Source organism: Astatotilapia calliptera, chromosome 8 (genome assembly GCF_964374335.1).
Source record: "Astatotilapia calliptera chromosome 8, fAstCal68.1, whole genome shotgun sequence".
Classification (NCBI taxonomy): Eukaryota; Metazoa; Chordata; class Actinopteri; order Cichliformes; family Cichlidae; genus Astatotilapia; species Astatotilapia calliptera.
The window spans coordinates 19,094,930-19,115,258 of NC_137429.1; the positions used below are offsets into that span (position 1 = coordinate 19,094,930).

Genomic DNA, 20,329 nt, shown 5'->3' on the forward strand with positions numbered 1-20,329 from the left:
ATCAGTCAGGAAAGCCATGTCATACAATATGAAGGCAGATTAATGTTTTATTCAAATGTACAGAAGCTGTTTGTAAATCTTTTTTTCAACTCCAGCAAGTAACTCAGAGGTTACTGTTCAACTTTGCCAGTATGGGCAGATCACTTCGGAGAGATGTGAATCCCTCAAAGTCAAACAAATAGCTGGAAGACCTTTTGAGTAACATCTCAGGAATGTTTGTAGCTAAGACATGTTTGTGCACGTCAAGGCCCATAATCAGTGAAGCCACTGAACTGAATAACTTTTCTTTTGCACTCTCCTTGTAATCACAGTAGCAAACACATACCAGACCGCTGGGTTATGTTCTCTACATACATTTTATATTTGCTTATCATCTGGTTTTTGTGACTAACTCAGTAAGTGTGCGGGTGATTAATTTTATCCGCATCTTTCACAGACTATTAATATAGCTGTGTTGTGCGTATCTCAATCGGGCAAAAGTGAAGTCGGAAATGACCGGCTGTTACTTCTTTGAGTGCAGTATGACAGGAACATGTGTTTGAGTCTTAATATAGGACACAAACACAGAGGAAGGAAACAAAGTCAATATCTAGCCTCGCTGTGATGACTTCATTTCCTATACAAATGCACCCAAATACAACACAAAGACATAAATGCTTTTCAGCCACTTTATATATATATGGACGATGTTTTTCGGTTACTTGCATATGCATGAACAAAAAAATTTACTCCTCATTTTATTATATCTTGTCAGGATATTGAAATATGCAAACATGGAAATGCAGAGTAAAAGGCAAAAACAGTCTGAGCTTGAAAATCAATATTTTGTGTGACTACCTTTACTCTTCAACACAATCTGAACTCCTTAAGTCTGTGTGTTAAGTAGTGTTCAGGAATAGTTCTCCAGACTGCCTTTTTGAAGAGTAGCTGTCTGACAGCCACCCTTCTACCTTTGTCCATTTCTGTTGAGGCTTCAGTGAACAGTAGGTGCTTCTTAGATTCTATGTCAGGTTGGCTGGATATTTTCCCCTCATGTCTTACGGACATGACGTTCTGCTGTCGATTTATTGTTTTAGGCTTAACAGACAAACAAAACTGGACTGTAAACATTTTCAAAGCTCATTTTATTTCTCATGCACGATGGTGCCTTTTCATAGTCTTGGAGAGCTCAGTGATGAATCCTCGACAAAAAAAAGAAATTACCCACTCTCAGCTACGCTTGCAAAATTTTATTCTGCAGTACCAACAGCCTGAGCTCTACCAGTGTTGTCCGGTTACTTTATGCGTCTCTCTGATGCTGATCAACAAACTCCGCTCAGGTGCTTTGGCTCGTTTTTGCTCCAGGTAATCTTCACTGAACATCAATGAGTCCGTTGTCTCCTCTTAAGTGTTGATCCTTAACCGTCACGCTCACTGTACCTTTTGCGTCATCTGTCACATATAGGGGGAAAAAATCATTCATATAAACTGTACGAGACTTAAATGAGTGAAGACTGACTTCACTCACTTGTCTCAGAAGTAAAAGGAATGTTATGTTGAGTAAGAAGAGCTCGCAATCTCTCAGTCTCTTCTCTCAGTTTTTGGTAGTCCTGTAGAAAAAATATACCAAAAAAAACACTATTGAGCTTGTATTGTGATTTTGTTGTAATGTTAGAAGAGATACTACTTTGAAAGGTTACATACCGCTTTACATTTCTCTAAAGAGTTTTGCCTTGCTGAATCAGCTGCTGCCTCTTGAACCTTGACTTTTACTTTCCGACTCTTCAGCAGTCCGGCGTCCTCAAAAATATCCTTTAAGAGATTGTTGTATCCCTGGAGCACATGTACAAAGTGTAAACATAACCATTCCACGAATAATTAAAATGTACATAACAAAGGACACCTTGAAATGTGTGTACCATAACAGAGCTCAATCAGAGGTGTCTGATTTTCAGCTACAATAACTGTACATAAAAGATGGACACAAAGCTGTAAACAGACCGTTTTCGGTGTTGTCATATTTTTGACGTTTTGAAAACTCATGTGATGAATGAGGAAACTGAAGGATGCTGCATGATAATATGGGTGCACTTGTGAATCACAAGTATGCTGTTTTATGTTCATTTTCACTCTAATAGACATGCTAACACATACTGTACTCAACAAAATTTGAGTACAGTATGTGTTAAGCAGCTGAGAAGATGAACTAATCTGGAAGGTGTTTACTGATAATGTAAATCAAGTGAGCAGTAGACTTATTTTCTCCTAGACGTCTGTACAACTGGACGTCTTTTTGCAAACAGGTGACTCGCCCCCTGGTGGCCATTAAAAAGAATGCAGCTTTAAAGCGCTTAGCTTCACCAAGTCTATTGTTTATATCCACTATATTTTCTGCATCTACATTTCATCATCTCACAGGTGGCATAAACTGACATAGATGAAAAGCATAGAGGAAGCAAGTCATTCTGCAGTATTTGTTTACCTACCAAACTGGCCCTCACCTGTTCAGTTATAAGTCCTTCATAGCGAGCCTGCTCCGCTTCATCCCATTCCTTCTGTAGCTCCTCTTTCAGATTTGGATACACTTTAAAAGAGCACAGAATTTATAAGTAACCCTATCCCCATTGGCATGAAAGTAAGTCCTGCTTAACTTACCTAAAAGAGAATGTGGATGGCAAACAAGGGGGGTCTCAAAGGTTAGCGAGTACACACAGGTACTGGGCTCTGAGACTTGAGCGAGCTTGCTTCTTGTGCTGCAGACCAGAATCACCTGCAGATCCACGACAAGAAAGAAAGAAAACACAATTTCTTATTCATGTTGCTGAGTAAGAAAGTAATTCCCAGTTCCACATATTTATTCTTAGACTCTAGTCGAGATCTCCACTGACTGAAACAGCTCCCTTCCCCCACTCACTCTAAGCCACTTTTGTTCCAATTGATTGACCCCCGTAAAAGGCAGGTCTGAACAGCAAGTTAATATATGGCAGAAAACAAGGAAAAGCATAACTTTAAGGGCTGATGGGATGATTTGCTAGTTGTCTTTGACTCGGTTTGGCACTAGTTGTTATGTTTACATGCACAATACATTCAAGCAGTAATTAGCATTGCAAAGTGTTGGCCTCATATTCAAGACGGGGCCCAAAATCTTGTCAGTGGATTACCAGGAGGATTTTAAAGGTTTAGATACCTTTGTTTCTCTGTTTCTGTTTCCACAAGTGTCGCCGTCTCTCATCCACATGCTGGTGAAAGTGTTGTTTGCCATTTCCCACTCTTGCCAGATCCTGCAAGGACCAAACACAAACCTGACTCCCACAAGAAGCCAACAGCTTGCTTCACACATTTACATCTAGTTTGTGTTTTGTTTCTGGAGCTTCTTACCCCAAGATCCCACTGTAGGCATTCCACCTAAATGTTTGCTCATGCTGAGTGACGTTGTGAAATGGACAGAATTCATATTTATACCTGCAAAGTGAGGACAACATGCTATTGTTTGTTTTGTATTTTCCAGACGCTCAGATCCAACATGTAATAAGCTAATGGTCTGCACTGTGGAGATATGGTGGAATATACTACTGTGTGACAGGTTAAATACATACGTCGACTCCGTGAGACTGAAGCACTTTCCAGCAAGCTGATGAAGGTGCACTGGGCCTTAAGGAGGAAATCATTGCTCATATGATGAGACAGAAAATCTAAAGGACCCTTTAGTCAACATTTAGAACATTTTACATATAATTTAATGAATTGAGGCTTTAAATCAGGATTAAGTGGGCTGAAGCAGTGAAACTCCCTCTTTTGTCAGTGTAAAGAAATCTAATAAAACATTTAATCCCTGAAATGTCACAATATAAGAAAAAAGAAGTGCAAAGATAAAGAAATGCTGCTGTAGCAAACAAAAGAAATCTGTCAGCGTGACTCTTTGGGCTTAAATTGTGAGAAATAAATGTCAGAAATGCCAGAAAAAAGTTCTGGTAGTTCATCGCCTTGAGTGTACTACAACTATAAGACAAAGGTTTTGCTATGGTATGAATGGAGGAAAACTCATGAAATACACTTATAAGTCAGAAATCTACGCCTCCTTTCCTCTTTATGTTTAAATATTTAAATGATGAGTTTGTTTTACCAGACACTGGAGCTGGGGTCACTTTAGGTTGCAGTCTGCTGCCCTGAGCCACAAAAGGGTTGTTCAGCCTGGACACAAAGTAGATCCATTAGCAGCAGGCCAAAGTCAACAAAACTGCACAATGTGAACTTATTTTGCTTCACGTACCCAAATGTGTTTGGCTCTTCGACTATCTTCATTTTACCGGCGGATCCATAGTTAACTGCATTAAAAACAAGCCGAGATCAGACACACGAGCTCTGTTTAGATTAAAATCTCTGAATGAAGCTGCGCAGTAAAGCTGTACTTACTGAACAGATACACGCAGACAAAACACAAACTTATTAAATGAGCTACTCGGTAACTGAAACAACGCATTATTATTTACGTTATGAAGGCGTTAAAGTGTTACTTTTCTGTCTACATTTCCTCTTTTGCTCGTTCCGGTCAGGTGACACGCCACGTGATCAAAATAAGCCGTGAGCATGCGTGTTTTTCATATGGGACTGCGACGTGCTTACCACGATACGAAGCCAATCAAGCTAGGTTATACTTCATATGAAAGTGTTTCCGGATGAAAGGAGACTACTACTAGTTTGTGATAAAGTCTTGAAAGTTGCTTATGTCTAATTCCTATTGCAAATAAGAAGTTTTTGCGTCTCTTTTTTTGGGCAGTTCTCTTTGTTAGACGAAACTGTTGTCAGCAGGATAGCCAGATAGCTTAAGTCATACTTCTTGGTCAGTTCATTGCAGTGACAGTCTGACAGTGACAGTTAACTAACTAGCAGCATGGGACGAAAAAAGCAGGGAAAGTTTGTCCGTCCTGACAACAAGGGCAAAGACAAACGTCACAAAATGAAAGGGAAATCTTTAGAGGCCTTTACAGAAGAAATGCACACTGCTTTGGAAGGTAGTGTATTGATTATTTCTAATGCAAAAATGTTTAACATGTTGGCTGTAAGGCATGCTATTTACATTAGCGTCAGCATCATGAAATGCTGTTTACACTAGGAAAAAGTGCCCATTGCTCAGGACTGATAACACTCGATATGGTGTAAACTCTTGAGAGATCTGAGATTGTGAACTTTCTCTCCTCAGCAAGTCTTCACAGGGAGGAAGGAGCAGAGGCCCCTCAGGTGAAGCTTCCTTGCCCACTTGCCATGTGGGAGTTGGGTCACTGCGATCCCAAACGTTGTACTGGCAGAAAGTTGGTGAGGAAGGGCTTTGTACGCAACCTGAGACTCAATCAGAGATTCAACGGGCTCATACTGAGTCCAATGGGCACGAAGTATGTGACGCCAGCAGACAGGTTTGTTCAGCTGTTTCCTCTGTACTTCAGCCAATGAAATCAAAGAATCTGTAGCCATAGACCACCTCATATAACTATTTATATACACATTTTGATGCACACCTGTTTAGTTACTCATTAACAAGTGTTCTCAGGGTGAAAATGTTTTTTTGATGCCAGTGTTCAGAGTAACAACAGTAGGTGAAATAAACACGCGTTAGGACCATGAAATACAAAAGAACATCTATTAAAATACAATGTGGACTCTTGAAGTAAATTAGATACGGCAGCAGAAGACCACACTGGGTCCGCTAAGAACAGGAAACTGAGGCAACAATTCACACAAGTTCATCAAAACTGAACAAAAGTTTTTGGAAAAATGTTGCCTGCTCTGATGAGTCTCGATTTCTGCTGACACATTTGGATGGTAAACAACACAAAAACATGGATCCATCCTGCCTTGTATCAGCAAGTCCAGCTGCTGCTGCTGGTGTAAATGTGTGGAAATATTTTGTCGGCACACTTTGGACCCTAGAGTACCAACAGAGTAGTGTTTTAGCACCACAGACTACTTGAGTTTTGTTTCTGATGATTTCCATCCCTTTATGGCCACAGTGTACCCATCTCATGGTAGCTGCTTCCATCATCTAAGCCTGGTTTCTTGACTGTAGTAAAATGACAGCTTCAATTGCCAGATCTCAATCCAGAAGTTTTGAATCATGGATGTATATCTACAACAACTGTTATATTCTGTCATGTCGATATGGACCAAAATCTCTGAGGAACAAGGTTTCAAACTCCTTGTTGAATCTATTCCATGAAGAATTAAGCTAGTTGGGAAGGCAAAAGGGGTACAACCCAGGACTAGCAAAGTGTACTTAATAAAGTGTCCCCTGAGTGTAAAGGCCCTCCTTTTAGGTTTATTACTTGATTATTTACTCCATGTAGAGCTTGATCTTAAAGATCAGGCATATTAAAAACTTGAGACATTCCAATGCATTGTTATATTAAAACAAATGTTACTATATCAAAGTGTTTTGTTGGTTATGAAAATTAAATAAATTCTATAATTTGTGTCACTGTTGTGATGCAATCCAAAGCGATTTTTTTCTCTCCATGTTTTGTCTGCACAGAGAGATTGTGGCCAACAATGGGCTCGCAGTGATTGATTGCTCCTGGGCCAAACTGGAGGAGACACCCTTCAATAAGATGGTTGGAAGTCATCCCAGGTTACTGCCGTACCTCGTAGCTGCGAACCCTGTAAATTATGGCAAGCCTTGCAAGTTGTCCTGCGTTGAAGCTTTTGCTGCCACGTTCTGCATCGTAGGTAAGGGTTTAGGTTTAGTTATTCAGGAATACCGCAGCAACTGCTTTTTGTGTCTTGTTTTGGTTATGGCAGTTAAACTGTGACATATTGTTTCTGATATTGCAGGTTTTGAGGAACTGGCATTGCTCTTATTGAAGAAATTTAAATGGGGGACAACGTTTCTGGAGCTCAATAAAGTCCTGCTTGGCCGCTACGCTGCTTGTCAGTCGGAAGAAGAGCTCCTTGGTGTAGAGAAAGAGTTTCTCACTTCTAAACCAGAGGAAGAGGAGGAGTTTGGTAAATAACCTGGGGTTCTACGCAGTGTCTGGGTTTGTGTAGCAGTGGAGGTAGAGGGTCACTGTGTTTTGGTTCAACCTCTTTCTTATTTTAGCTGTAGTTTGGCTTCACGTACAAGTAGTGGCTCTTAAATAAATCACATTTATTGGACTTTAAGAGCTTTCAGATGACAGTTTCCAGTTTTAGTAACTGTTAAGTTTTAGTCGCATTTTTGTATCTTTGTAACTGTTGCAAGAACAATAAAAAAAAACATATAGCATATGAAACATACAATAACGAGGCAAACACTGGGTGTTGCGATAGCAACAATATAACAATAAATAACAATATAACAATTTGGAAAAAATATGTAAATGATTTAGTGCAAAATGAGACCTGCTGTAGTGCAGTTAAAAGTGGGCATGGATCATCAGTGTTTGCATTAGCTCCTACTACAAAGTAGTGATTTTTTTCTGGCAAAGAAACTTTTGATTGTCTTTTGGGGTTACTGGTAAAACATTAGCTGTGTTAACTAGGGGTGCAACGATATTCGTATCGATATTGAACCGTTCGATACAGTGCTTTCGGTTCGGTACGCATATGTATCGAACAATACAACATTTGTAATTTCTTTTATAAATTTTCCTTCTGACGATGCTGTCTGTGTTGAGCGCTCAGTGAATCTGTGTTCGACTACTCCGCCTAGGCTGCACTGCACTGTCAGATCCACTGAGCGCTCAACACAGACAGCATAGTCAGAAGGAAGAGCGCAGGGCAAGCTAGCGAGACAGAAGTTAAGCTCTACTTGCAACAGGCAAATTGAACCTCATTCAGATCTGGCGTTTGGAATTATTTTGGTTTTCATGTGACGTATGACCCTGAAGGTAAGCGAGTCATGGACTAAAGTAAAACAGTATGTTGGATGTGCCATGCAATGCTCAATTACATTGGTGTGAACTAGTGTGTTAGCGCAGTTAGCTCGTTAACGTGTTGGCCATCTAGCCCCATGCACGGAGTGATCGGCGGTAGCTCGTTAACGGAGATTTGCCGTGTTGTGGCGTTAAGGTCATTTCAACGATATTAACCTGAAAGCACTAGTGGGAACACAACGAATATGACTGCACATTTACGCCGACATCATCCTAGTGCAAAGACAAGTGGAAGCAGACAAAAAAAAGCAAGCATGATACTAACTTTAGCCGAGTCATTTAGACAGCTGTTAGCACATGATTCTCCTTATGCTGCTGAGAATATAGCCCAGAAGAAGCGGATAGTATAGCTTTTATTTTGGAAAGAGGCATTTCTCTGTAATAAACTCTCTTTTCCAAAGATGAGTGATTCCTCAATCAGATACAGGGCTCGCAAAATCGCTAGCCCGACGTCCCGGAGCTAGCGATTTTTTCAGTCGGGCTACCAAAATCTATCTCTTCCCTGCCCGTCGGGCTATTGTAGGAAAAATATATGTCAATGCTTTTGCATTCTTTCAGAAATGTAGCTGGGTAATTATGTCATTGGCATCGGTGAGCCACTGTCAATATGTGACATATCGTTAGCTTCATAGCATAATTGCCTAAGTCATTTGACTAAGTCAATGACTTAGGCACTTATGCTATGAAGCTAACGATATTGAAGTTGCGTTTGAATTTGCGCTTGTTTTTTTGCTTTCACTTTGCAATCGTGCGAACTGTGTATAGAGAGCGACAGCACTGATCTGTGAGTGATGATAATTTGTGCACCAATTCCTCTGACATCGTCTTATTAATCGTTAGCTTACTATGCAAACATGACAAGTGAAATCTCCCGCAGCTTACACATGTGAGAGGTTGATCGCACAGAGAATCGCTGAGCTTATGTGAGTGAGCGTGTAAAAGCATTTCAGTTCTGCTGAGCCAAATAAGACAGGTCAGGGTGAAGAAGTGACAGCCAAAGAAAAGCTTACCACAAAACGGAGAAGTTATGACAAATCAGACTATAAGGCAAAAAGAAAGTGCAGCTTTATGGTTTCATGGACAAAAGAATTTCTGTGGCTGCGATATGATGAGCTAAATAACCAGGGCTGCACATAAGTGGTCCGCAGGTGCGCATTCGCTGTCAAAATAAAAAACACGCACAAGGGTTAGGGTTAAATTTAAAAACTGTACTTTTGAGTTAAAATATATATTTATAATTTTAATAAATGACAAATTAAAAATGCATGAACATTTTTTTGTATCGAAAAAATATCGAACCGTGACACCAAAGTATCGAACCGAACCGTGAATTTTGTGTATCGTTGCACCCCTAGTGTTAACCCTAAAACACTAAAACAGAACGCAGAAATCACACAGCAGCAAAGCAGAAAAGAAAGAAAACAAAGAGGCTGAAACAAGAAAATAAGACTAAAGCAGGAAGTTGTGTTGAAGTGGCTAGCTGTTGCATCACTTTAGATTTCCTAATAACAAATACAAACTAGAAAAAAAATGACTTCGAAGGTAATTAGTTCTTGAAGGACCTCCTGAGTGCAAAAATCTTGAGCCACTCATGAGTGGTTCATATTTTGCGTAGAAAATGCAACGTAGGTGCAGTGATTTATTCAGACACATGCAAACAAATATGGAAATATAGCGTATAAGGCTAATACTATTCTAATGAGGTTGAAATTGAATATTTGATGTGACCACATTTATTCATCAACACAGCCTGAACTATTTCTGACTAGATTTCTGGTCCTTTTCTTTAAGTAGTCTTCATAAATGGTTCTCCAGGCTTCTTGAAGGACATTCATTCTTGGATGTTGGCTGCCTTTAGTTCTGTTCTCTGTCAAGAAGATCCCATACTGCTTCAGTAATGTTGAGGCCCAGGCTCTGGGGAGGCCGATCCATGACTGATAGTGTTCAACTGTCTGTTTTTCTATCCAGTTATGCTATTACTGCATTGGCAGTGTGTTTGCTGAAAAATTGAAGGCGTTGCCAGTTAGATGCTTTCCACATGGTGGTATCACCAGATAGTGGATGAAAATTTGAATGTACATTCTTAAGTGTGTAAATTTTGGCGAGATACATTTTCCCAGCACCTCCTGAACTTCTCTGTATATAATGATGATGATTTGAATCAAAAATGTAAAATATTTTAATACTCCATTTTTTTCAGTCCAGTACTTCTTGTTTTCCTTCTTTAAAAATGGATTCTTGACATGGATTCCATTCATCTGACAGCATTGCTGATGAAGCAGTAGAAGGATCTTTCTTTAAAACATGACTTCCAGATGTTTCCGTTTACTGTAGGTAGTATCTTTAGGCCTGCCACTTTCTCTTGTCTTCCATTTGTCTAGTTTCTTCAAATTCTTTAAGGACATATGAAGACCATTTCGAGATGTGCCAAGGTTTTAGCTAAAAGCTCTTTGGGAATCACCTTGTTGGTGTAAAAATACTATTTCATGCTTGTTAAGCTGTTATCTTTGGGATTTTCATAAATTCAACAAAATAAATGAGAACAAATGATGTGTTTTTGTAACAAGAAAGTGCCTAAAGATACAAATTAAAGTTGGTTCTTGGCTTAATTTTCTGCAGTGTAGAAACAACAAAGGTCATCTCTTGAGTTGGGTCCCTTTGTGTGCTTGATTAATTCACGAGTCTGTGTTAAGTGGCTTGGTGGTCAGGTATTGGACTGGATTGAAAATGAGTGAAAAAGCAGCCACTATCCAAAGACAAACTTTGAAAGAGGTTCAGAGAGCCTGGAGAACTATTGCTTGAAACCACTTTGGAAGCAAATATTAAGAAATTAGGGATTTTTGCACAGTATTGTTGGTCATAATCAACTGTTTGATTCAAATGTATTTTTATTTTGGAAAGGTTCACTTTAGAAATGGCTTAATCTGAGTAATTGCTAATGAATAATTAGAATAATTTTTATAGTTTCTTGTTGTGACTCACATTTGCTAAATTGTCACGGGGAAACCAGTGTTCTCATATTTGTTTATAAGATATAAAACTCGTATTATTCTTAAGACTTTAAAGACACTTAGTAATGAATATTCCAAGGGGAAATAAATGTCATTACGAACTGTTTTATCTGATTGATTATTCTGTGGACATTGATATAACTGTTCCTTGCATTGTTTCCTTGCCTTGTAATCAGGCTGCCTTGTTGTTTCTTTTTCCTTTCCTTATTGGATTTTGACTCATTTAATTTTGCTTGCATCTCTGAACACATCTGGCTGTGATTAGGAAGTCAGTATCCAGGCTGATTGTCTGGAAATGTCTAGAATCTGGATGTGTATTTTTGTTGCTGAGTGACCTGTAGTGCTGAATTAACTGCCCTCGTAATGAAAGCTACACATCTGTTTTGTTCATAGATCCATTTGATGTTAACTCTGGAGTAGAATGCATGAATCTCAACAGACGTCAGTGGTAAGTATTCATCTAGCATTCACGTATCTATTACAATAATTGAATAAATGTACCAAGAAAACTTTGGTTATATTTGACTTTATATAAGTTAGTTCTCTTAGTGGTGATGTTTATATGGCATAAAAATTACCAGCATAATTTTAAAAATGGCAAGAATTCTCTTAAAATAGGCTTTAACGATTTGTTTCCTATGTTTACTGGGTTCATTTTTGTGTTTAGTGCACCTGTAGAAGATGACTCCAGTGAGGACACAGACTCCACAGAGGAAGATGACGAAGATGAGGCAGAAGATGAAGAAACGGAAAGCAATGAGGAGACAAAAACAAGCTCACATGACCATGATGAAGAGGAGGATTGAATCAAAGACTTTACACTAAATTATATTTCAACCTTGGGTTCTTTTAATACACGACTGTTTTAAAATGCTCAAAAAATATTTTGGCACATATGAATGGTTATGTTTTGTTTTGTTTGCTTATATGTCTACGTAAATTAATGAACTTTGATGCATGTCAACTAAATAGAAATAAAATAAGGGTGTTTATTATTATTATTATTATTATTATTATTATTACTGACATTTACACATTATATTCTTGGTTTATTGACAAAACATTTATTGGATTAAACTTGTTTGTTGAAATATACTTGGTTGCCACAGTTTCAGTTTCACACAAAGCGTTTTATGGATATTGGTCATTTTTGTCAGTTTGGGTATTTAGGAGTGCTTCTTCACTTAAGTTTAGTTACACTTGAATAAAAAAAGACCTGTAGATCCTTCTTACTGCCATATATTCAAAGTTAGTCTAAAACGGGAGTTTGTAGGCCACGTCTACTGCGGTATTTGAATATCCACAACTGCTACCGCCTGACTCCGGCCCTATCAGTAAGATGAAGTTCAGTAGGTTGTTAATGTGGCGAGGGGGCGGACACAGCGGGACTCTCCTCTGCTGTCCTGCGGTAACATTGTTGTGGAACGACGTCACAGCTCGAAAATGAAGGCGCAGAGGCAGCCATTACTGGAGCTTCTCTAATTATTTTATTCCAAATAAATACTCGCTGAAAACTCTCATGGCAAGAGCTACAAGTCAGGTGGTAAGTGTTACAACTTTGCCGTGAATACCAGCTCGAAGCCGGTGCTCAAAATGGTCAGTGTAGAGGCTTTGTGGGGATAAATAGTTACGTCGGGCCTTCATTTGAAGAGCAGTGCTAGCTGCAGGAGATCGCTTAGCCTTACGACTCACTAGCAGCTTGCTAGTTTGCTAATGTTGGCTATCGCAACACGCAGTGTTTGCCTTGTTAATTTGGATCGTCAAATCTCACACAGTATTCATGAGTCACACTTTCTCGACTTATTTGGGCCTTTTGAAACGCTTACCAGTACACGATAATAGTTACACGGGACACATGAGCGTTTTCCTCTACCAGTAACTATTGGCTATTGATAGCTTAACAGGTTCGCGCTTTCGATATCCCCGTTTGCTAGCGGGCTAGCATTAGCATTATTGCGTTCTTCCATTGGTTAGCATATATTTTGAAGGAAAGCGTTGTGCTATTCGAGTGTCAACTTTCAAATCTTCATATAAACGGCAGGAAACTAACTTTGAACACGATTAAGTGACGTTTCTTGAAAATGCCACACGGTTTTGAAGTTGCTTGTGTTGCCTGATTTGCTAACGTTAGCTAATTGACTGTTGGCGTTAAGTTTGTAACTCACTGTCAGCGATGGCCGGCATTATTTGACAAGCCAGCAGGAGCTAACATTAGCTTGTTAGCAAGGTAAGTTCGCACAGGGCGGTTGTTTCACGACTTCCCAGAGTTAGGAAAACGTTATTCGGCGTTTTCCTCCAACCATTACATGCCTGACCAATAGCAGTGACTCAGTAGGTAGTTATATGGCTAGCTGAAATAGGCCGGAATAGGCAGCTAAAATAATGGCCACACCTTGGTTTTGAATGAGAAAAAGCTAGGCCAACTGAACTAATTAAACGTAAACTGAACTGCCAGATAAACTACACACTCATTGTTCGGGTAATTCAATGTGTTTCTATATAAATGACACCGGTACCGGGAATTTTTAGGAAGCACTATCTTTAAGTTTTAAACAGGCAGTTTGTGTGCCTCATCTGCCATGTCAGTTTGATTATGTACACATAGATGGTGTGAGTTCAGCGCAGTTTGTCTCAAGTATCACTGTCATATGAAAAATTAACTTTGACATAGTTTTTACAGCCTGAACACAGGTGGGTGGGACCACCAGGCTCAGAAGTGGCTCCTTAAGCAGTTCCTTCTTATCACTGTTAGACTTTGGTCTACAAGTGGTCTCACTTGTAGTAGTATGTTTAGGTTATTGTAATTTACAGAACTATAAGCAACAATAATTTTAAGCCAGCAGCCTGTAAAGTGCTTCGTGTAATATGTGAGTACATTGCTTTCTCTTCATGTGTCATATGTATACTTTGTGAAAGAGATTTAAGATTCAGGATTAATTATTATCATAACACAACACAAGGTTGCACAACAAAATTCTACATGGAGTTCCTTCATGCTAATAAAGAACTGCATAGCAATGTAGATATAGCTATCATTAAAAAAATAATTAATTAATTTAGTTAATTTTCATGATGGAGTGCAATGAGAAAGTTCAGAGATTTCAAAGCATATGAAAGAAAATTCTTCAAAGTGTTGTTTACACCAGTGGGAACTTTCAGGTGTCAGTAGAGTGAGAAGACTGTGGTTGTGGTGGGTAACTTCTTTTAGTTTCATCTATGTAAACATCTCAACTCACCTTTGTCACTGGTGCCGGTGATGTTCTAGGAAGCTCATGTTTTTCAGTAATTAAGTTTAGTTGCTTTTGTCGTGTGTTCTTTGGGCCATCTAATCTGTATTTTGACAACTAATAACCGCATCAATTACTAAATCCATCGCAGACTGATGGAAAAACCTGAAATTCCTCATTCCTCATTTAAGTGATAGTTTAAAGTGCTGAATAACAAAACACATTTTCTTTATGCGTTATTGAAAAGTTAAATTGTTACTATTTTATCCTTATATTTTTGTCGTCACTGTTATGTTCAATCCAGTAATAGTTCAGATGGATATACAGTCCCTTAGCTTTCTCAAGTAAAGAGCCTTTCCACATGTGAATTGTTATTTACCTGTGTCACCCTGCTTAATAACAAATTCTTTATGGTCTCTCTTTTTCTTACAGTATGATGTTGTGCCCATTCAGCCCAGCGTTGTCATCTGTTCCTGCTCGCATCCATCAATGGTAAGAAACCACCCTGACTCCTGCTCGCCAATTGCAATCCCAGGCGCAAGCAGCAGCCACGGCCCCAGCATGGAGGGCGCAGCCTCACAGGCTTGTGCTGTAGGAGCATCTGCTAGCAGCCAGGCCCCACAGCTCTGCACACAGCCAGCCGTCCAGGCTTCTCAGCCACGCAAAAAGAGGCCAGAGGACTTTAAATTTGGCAAGATACTGGGAGAGGGCTCCTTCTCAACGGTATGTAACTTACATTCCACTTAGCTTTTGAAATGTGCCGAGGAAGATGTTGCTACATGCTAGCGTTATTTTGATTAATGTACTTGGATGAGTCATGCTGAGTTAATTTTAGGTGAAGTGACAAGTAAGCCCAAGGAAATATTATTATTTTCCCTCAACATCTGACTGGTTGGTTACATGCCATATCATCTCACTGTTGTTTCTTATGCTTAGGTTGTCCTGGCAAGAGAGCAGGCAACAGGGAAAGAATATGCAAGTAAGTAATAACGTATAATGAGTTGGACAAAAATGAAATAGTTGCTGGGTTTACGTCTACTAATATTCTCTTTTCTCTCCTTTAGTTAAGATTTTAGAGAAACGCCATATTGTGAAGGAGAACAAAACCCAGTATGTGAAACGAGAGAGGGATTTGATGTCAAGTCTTGATCACCCGTTCTTTGTCAAACTCTACTTCACATTTCAAGATGATGAGAAGCTGTGTATCCTTTTAACAAATTCAGTCTATCAAGGCCTATTTCCTAACACGTGTTTTACTGTTTTGTTTAAGAAGTTTTCCTTAACCAGTCTGTCTTAGATTTTGGTCTTAGTTATGCTAAGAACGGCGAGCTCCTGAAATACATTCGCAAAATTGGTTCATTTGATGAGACCTGCACTAGATTCTACTCAGCTGAAATAGTTTGTTCTCTAGAATACCTACACAATAAGGGGATAATACACCGGTAAGACAACACCCTTTGTTTTGTCCTTTTTGCAAGTTTTGCTATAAAAATTTCACTTGCTGTTAAGCGTTTGTTTTTGCTCACAATTTTTATTGTTTTAATTTCAGAGATCTGAAACCAGAAAATATTCTTCTGAGTGAAGAGATGCACATTCAGATAACAGATTTTGGAACAGCAAAACAGTTACCATCAGACAGTAAACAAGGTATAATCACAGTGCTGATTTTCTTTATGCTCCTTGTGGCAAAGTATGACCAGCATAAATATAGTCTTAACTGACCTCAAGGGACTGAGCATAAGTTTCAGAAATCTGCTGTTATTAATATCACTGAGTGAATCCAATATATTGACAAAGTTCACTTGTTCATGCTACTAACAGACTTATAGCTAACTTGGGTAACTGCCCCTGCTTTTGCTTTGACTGTAGAAAGCAGTTGACGGTTACACATCAGCTTTGTTCTGTGGTTTGATTATGGCTGAAAGCAATGCAATCTTTGTAGCTGGTGAAGTAACTTGCAAGCTTGTCACCTATGTTAGATTACAATCTTTTTGCACAGTAGAAAAGCATTTAATACATGCTGCATAGAACATGTTTAAGAAAGGAGAACTTGTCTTTTTACCCTTTTGTTTGTTTGTTTGTTTGGGGGTTTTTTTTGGCAGCGAGAGCAAACTCGTTTGTTGGAACAGCGCAGTATGTGTCTCCAGAGCTACTAACAGAGAAATCAGCCTGCAAGAGGTAATGAGATTTTTATTAGGTTTTTCAGCTCAGGGTGGGCATCATTCCTGCAATTTTATAACTGTTTACTTTTTAATTTTTAGCTCTGACCTGTGGGCCTTGGGATGTATTATCTATCAGCTGGTGGCTGGTTTACCACCATTCAGAGCTGGGTAAGAACTACTGTGTTTACAAAACTCAATTTTTCTTAATTGTTTTTTTCAAGTGCAAAAAATCTGAACCAAACACACCAATGTTCACTAGTTACACTTTTTCTTTTCTCTTTAATTGCTGTAGAAATGAGTACCTGATATTCCAGAAAATAATAAAGCTGGAGTATGAATTCCCAGAGAAATTCTTCCCCAAAGCTAAGGATCTTGTTGAACGGCTTTTGGTATGTCATTGCATATCACAATAACACATTTCAACCTCCTTTGGTAATAATTTGGAAATAAGTTAATCAGTTACCTGTTTAGAAGTTGGCTATTTACGTTTTATTTAAATTTCAGTCATTGGACCCAACCAAGCGGCTTGGCTGTGAAGAGATGGGAGGGTACGAACCACTGAAGCAGCACCCCTTCTTTGACACCATCTCCTGGAGTGACCTTCACCTACAGACACCTCCCAAGCTCACACCCTACCTGCCAGCAATGTCTGAAGATGATGAGGACTGCTATGGAAATGTAAGATATTTTACTTTACTATGGTAACAGTCTTGGTATGTTTTTTTGTTTGTTTTGGTCTGTTGTTTGCTCATTCAAAGAGAGCATCAGGTTTGAGACCTTGTTGAAGCTTAGAGATTCATCCAAACTGTAAACAAGTCATAAATTATCAGCATAACATCAATGCACCTTTCATAACGAGACACTGTCTCTTTATGACTCTCAGTACGATGACCTCCTGAGCCAGTTCAGCAACATGCAGGTGGCCCCGTCCAGCTCATCACACTCCCTGTCGCCACATGACTCGACGCCGCCGCAGAGGTCCAGCAGCAACATTGAGCAGTATATCCACGACCTGGACAACAACTCCTTTGAGCTGGACCTGCAGTTCACTGAAGAAGAGAAGCAGTTATTGCTGGATAAACAGACCACTGGAAACCCCTGGTAACCCCTTCCATCTCTCCATCCCTGTTAAAATGTCTGTGTCATGTGCTGTTCTTTGTTGGATGTATATCAAAACCAATTTTGAATCAATGTCTTTCTTGTATCCTGGAAATATTTTTCACTGCACTGGAAACCGTAAGAGATTTTTGGTGAATGATTTAGAAATGTGGATTAACAGTTAGTTATGTTACTTTGTTTTTAAAAAATTGTGTAGTTACCATTTGCGTTTTTGTGTATCAACACAGGCACCAGTTTGTGGAGAATAACCTAATCCTGAAAATGGGCCCAGTGGATAAACGAAAGGTGTGTGTGTGTGTGTGAATTCTACAGCATATATTTGAATCCTTAATATGACTTTATTGCATTGTTTCAGTATTTAAAAAAAGACATATTTTAGTACTTTACACTATTCTGCCAGCTAGACTCTGTGGAGTTTTCCAGTTTGAGTTGGCTACAGATCAGTGAAGTCACTTCCCTTTGCTTTTCACTGCTGTCAAATGGGAAGTAAAGGGGAATTCCCTGTTGTACTGTGCAAAAGTGTCACTGGCCTCGTAGCCCCCTCTGTTGGTGAAGCAATGAGATGTTTGCATTCCTTTGCAGGGTCTGTTCGCCCGACGGAGACAGCTGCTTCTCACTGAAGGACCACACCTGTACTACGTGGATCCTGTCAACAGGGTCCTGAAGGGGGAGATTCCTTGGTCCTTAGAGTTACGCCCCGAGGCCAAGAACTTCAAAACCTTCTTTGTTCACACGGTACACAATTATTGATTTGTGATGCCTTTTTGACAGATCTTAATATTTTCCTTCAGTTTTATATAAAATAAATTAAAAAAATATGTAAATGTTTTTCCTATGATGTTTTCAGCCTAACCGGACATACTATTTGATGGACCCCAGCGGGAATGCAGACAGATGGTGTAAGAAGATCCAGGAAGTGTGGAGAAAGATCTATCAAAGGCACCAAAACCCTGGCCTATAGGAGCACAGGTTCACCCTGTGCCCACTCCTCTTTAGCTCTGAGGCCAATCACTGAGCAGAGTAACACCCTCTTTAGTGCCCTTCATCACCGCAATGTAAACAAACTCTTAGAGACGCTGGCATCTAGACCTTGTTTGTTTTCCTGAGTAGAACCATGGGAAAAATACAACTTTGGATTTAGGGTTGCTTTGCTTGTTCTTTGTGCTCTCTGTGAGGCTTCTATTGCATTTTTCCATGTATGGATGATAAGACTTCCACCATGCACATCTGCTTTTTGTACATTCTGCGGGGGTGGGCAAGGGGGGGAGGAGGACAAGCTTTGTCTTGTAGAGTGACAAGTTGGGTACCGCTGCGACTATCTCAAACGCAAGGACTGGTTTCCTGCTTCGATGATGACACAAAATCTTGCTTTTGTGGACCAGCGCCTCTCATGATATCTTTATTAAACCATATCCTAATCCTACATTGTATGTGCAAGCTGTAGTCAAGCCCCACTTTTAGTGCATATACTCTATAGATACTGTAAAATGGTTCAGTCTCACACGTTTACCAAACTCAGATCCTCTCTATTTTTGTCAGAACCCAAATATTTCCCTCGGTATTTGAGTTGTTTTTTTTTAGTCTCTCGGTACTTTGCTTATTGCAGTTAAGGTCTCTATATAATAATGCAGAGTGCCGGTCTGCAGTGAGACGTGGGTCTGAACCAGTCTCTGTATAAGTATGAGCCTTCCATAGCCGAGGATGTTTTGCTAACAGGGGGGTGGGTAAACATGCCACTAGCTTGTACTTCCTAATCATAACTTGCTTATCTTTCCTGCATGGCCAGTTTTTGTAGCTCAGCCTTGTCCGCTTCTCTCCTAGGGCACTGGAGATAAAGTTTATTCAAGTAAAGGTGGGTATTTTTGACTGCATTGGAAACCATAGAGACTATTGTTGAATGATTTGGTTGTTCTGTACCATTCACTGGCTATTTCTTTTGTGGTGTGAGTTCTTAATTTTTTTTATTTTTCTTTGGGTTTTTTTATTTGGTGGAATAGTTCACTCATCTTCAGTATGCCCTATTCAAAACAAAATCTTATGTGCTGACCACCCCATGCTGAACAGAAAACCACCATCATCAACAGAGATGCATACACATACTATCATTTTCAGAAGCAATCACAGTAAAGCTGTTGTCCCTGGACAATATGGCAAAACTGCCTCATTGGGCTCATTGGCCTATTTTTAATTTTTTTTTTAATTTTTTTTTTTCATTCTGTTTGGCCCAATAGAAATTAAACCGATTGATTTAACTTGTGCTCTTGTTTTAGAAATATGTATTATCATAATGCTTTTAATTTTTTTTGTCATAGTACCTTACGGTCTTTCCAAAGGTCCTCTTCCTTCAGCTGAGTCTGTATGTGCAGTGTGTGACTGGGGACCCTCTGGCCCAGGGCCAGATGTGGTTGGATGTCAGTCAAAGAATATCTATCTCATCCAAATAACCGATGAAATTGCTGTATCTGTCTATAAAGTTGAGGAAGCACGAGAAGTGTTTTCCCTTCTAGTTAGAAAAATTGTTTGAATCAAGTCGATGGCAGTCGGTTACATTGTATGTAGAAGCTCTACCTGGCTTGTAACTGACTAGAACTGTGATGTACAGATGATGTATTATTAAAATCTGAAGCAAGTAATGCAATGATATTAGGATACAGTTTTTGTATTTTTATTCTTGTATAAGGTTATTTGATGGCTATTGTTTAGCCTATAGTTCATTCTGTGTTATTTAAATTCTAATATATGAATCATATTTGGATTGAAGTCATGTTCAGGGGCCATGTTGTGTATGTATTGAGATGTAAAGCCTTTGAATGTGAATAATTATTGTAAACTATAATATTTTACAGCTTTTTTCTTACTATATCATACATTTTCTATTTGCTCAGTGATTTAATCATATTCTGATAATTTAATGAATCTGTTCATTCTCT

At 39.2% G+C, this 20,329-nt stretch overlaps 3 protein-coding genes across 4 annotated transcripts; 2 read left to right on the forward strand and 1 right to left on the reverse strand.

Annotated features, from left to right (window-relative positions):
* Positions 1-1,105: 1,105 nt before the first annotated feature.
* gnptg (N-acetylglucosamine-1-phosphate transferase subunit gamma) lies at positions 1,106-4,555 on the reverse strand. Its single transcript, XM_026178818.2, has 11 exons — positions 4,393-4,555; positions 4,250-4,304; positions 4,103-4,170; positions 3,576-3,630; positions 3,358-3,441; positions 3,167-3,260; positions 2,635-2,749; positions 2,481-2,563; positions 1,684-1,812; positions 1,508-1,589; positions 1,106-1,431 (listed from the first exon to the last, which is right to left on the reverse strand). The coding sequence occupies exons 1-11, from the start codon at positions 4,457-4,459 to the stop codon at positions 1,352-1,354; spliced, it is 912 nt and encodes a 303-aa protein (XP_026034603.2). The 5' UTR covers positions 4,460-4,555; the 3' UTR covers positions 1,106-1,351.
* An 11-nt stretch (positions 4,556-4,566) lies between these two features.
* tsr3 (TSR3 ribosome maturation factor) lies at positions 4,567-11,986 on the forward strand. Its single transcript, XM_026178824.2, has 6 exons — positions 4,567-4,991; positions 5,180-5,390; positions 6,503-6,696; positions 6,802-6,972; positions 11,285-11,339; positions 11,559-11,986. The coding sequence occupies exons 1-6, from the start codon at positions 4,871-4,873 to the stop codon at positions 11,695-11,697; spliced, it is 891 nt and encodes a 296-aa protein (XP_026034609.1). The 5' UTR covers positions 4,567-4,870; the 3' UTR covers positions 11,698-11,986.
* A 280-nt stretch (positions 11,987-12,266) lies between these two features.
* On the forward strand, positions 12,267-18,822 carry pdpk1b (3-phosphoinositide dependent protein kinase 1b). Of its 2 annotated transcripts, none has more exons than XM_026178814.2 (14): positions 12,267-12,434; positions 14,551-14,841; positions 15,055-15,097; positions 15,183-15,320; positions 15,416-15,560; positions 15,668-15,765; positions 16,221-16,296; positions 16,380-16,448; positions 16,573-16,669; positions 16,785-16,958; positions 17,164-17,381; positions 17,627-17,684; positions 17,982-18,134; positions 18,247-18,822. In XM_026178814.2, the coding sequence occupies exons 1-14, from the start codon at positions 12,411-12,413 to the stop codon at positions 18,358-18,360; spliced, it is 1,698 nt and encodes a 565-aa protein (XP_026034599.1). In that variant the 5' UTR covers positions 12,267-12,410; the 3' UTR covers positions 18,361-18,822. The 2 variants fall into 2 exon arrangements, with proteins under 2 accessions (XP_026034599.1, XP_026034600.1); XM_026178815.2 differs by lacking the exon at positions 12,267-12,434 and adding an exon at positions 12,979-13,118.
* The last annotated feature ends 1,507 nt before the right edge of the window (positions 18,823-20,329 follow it).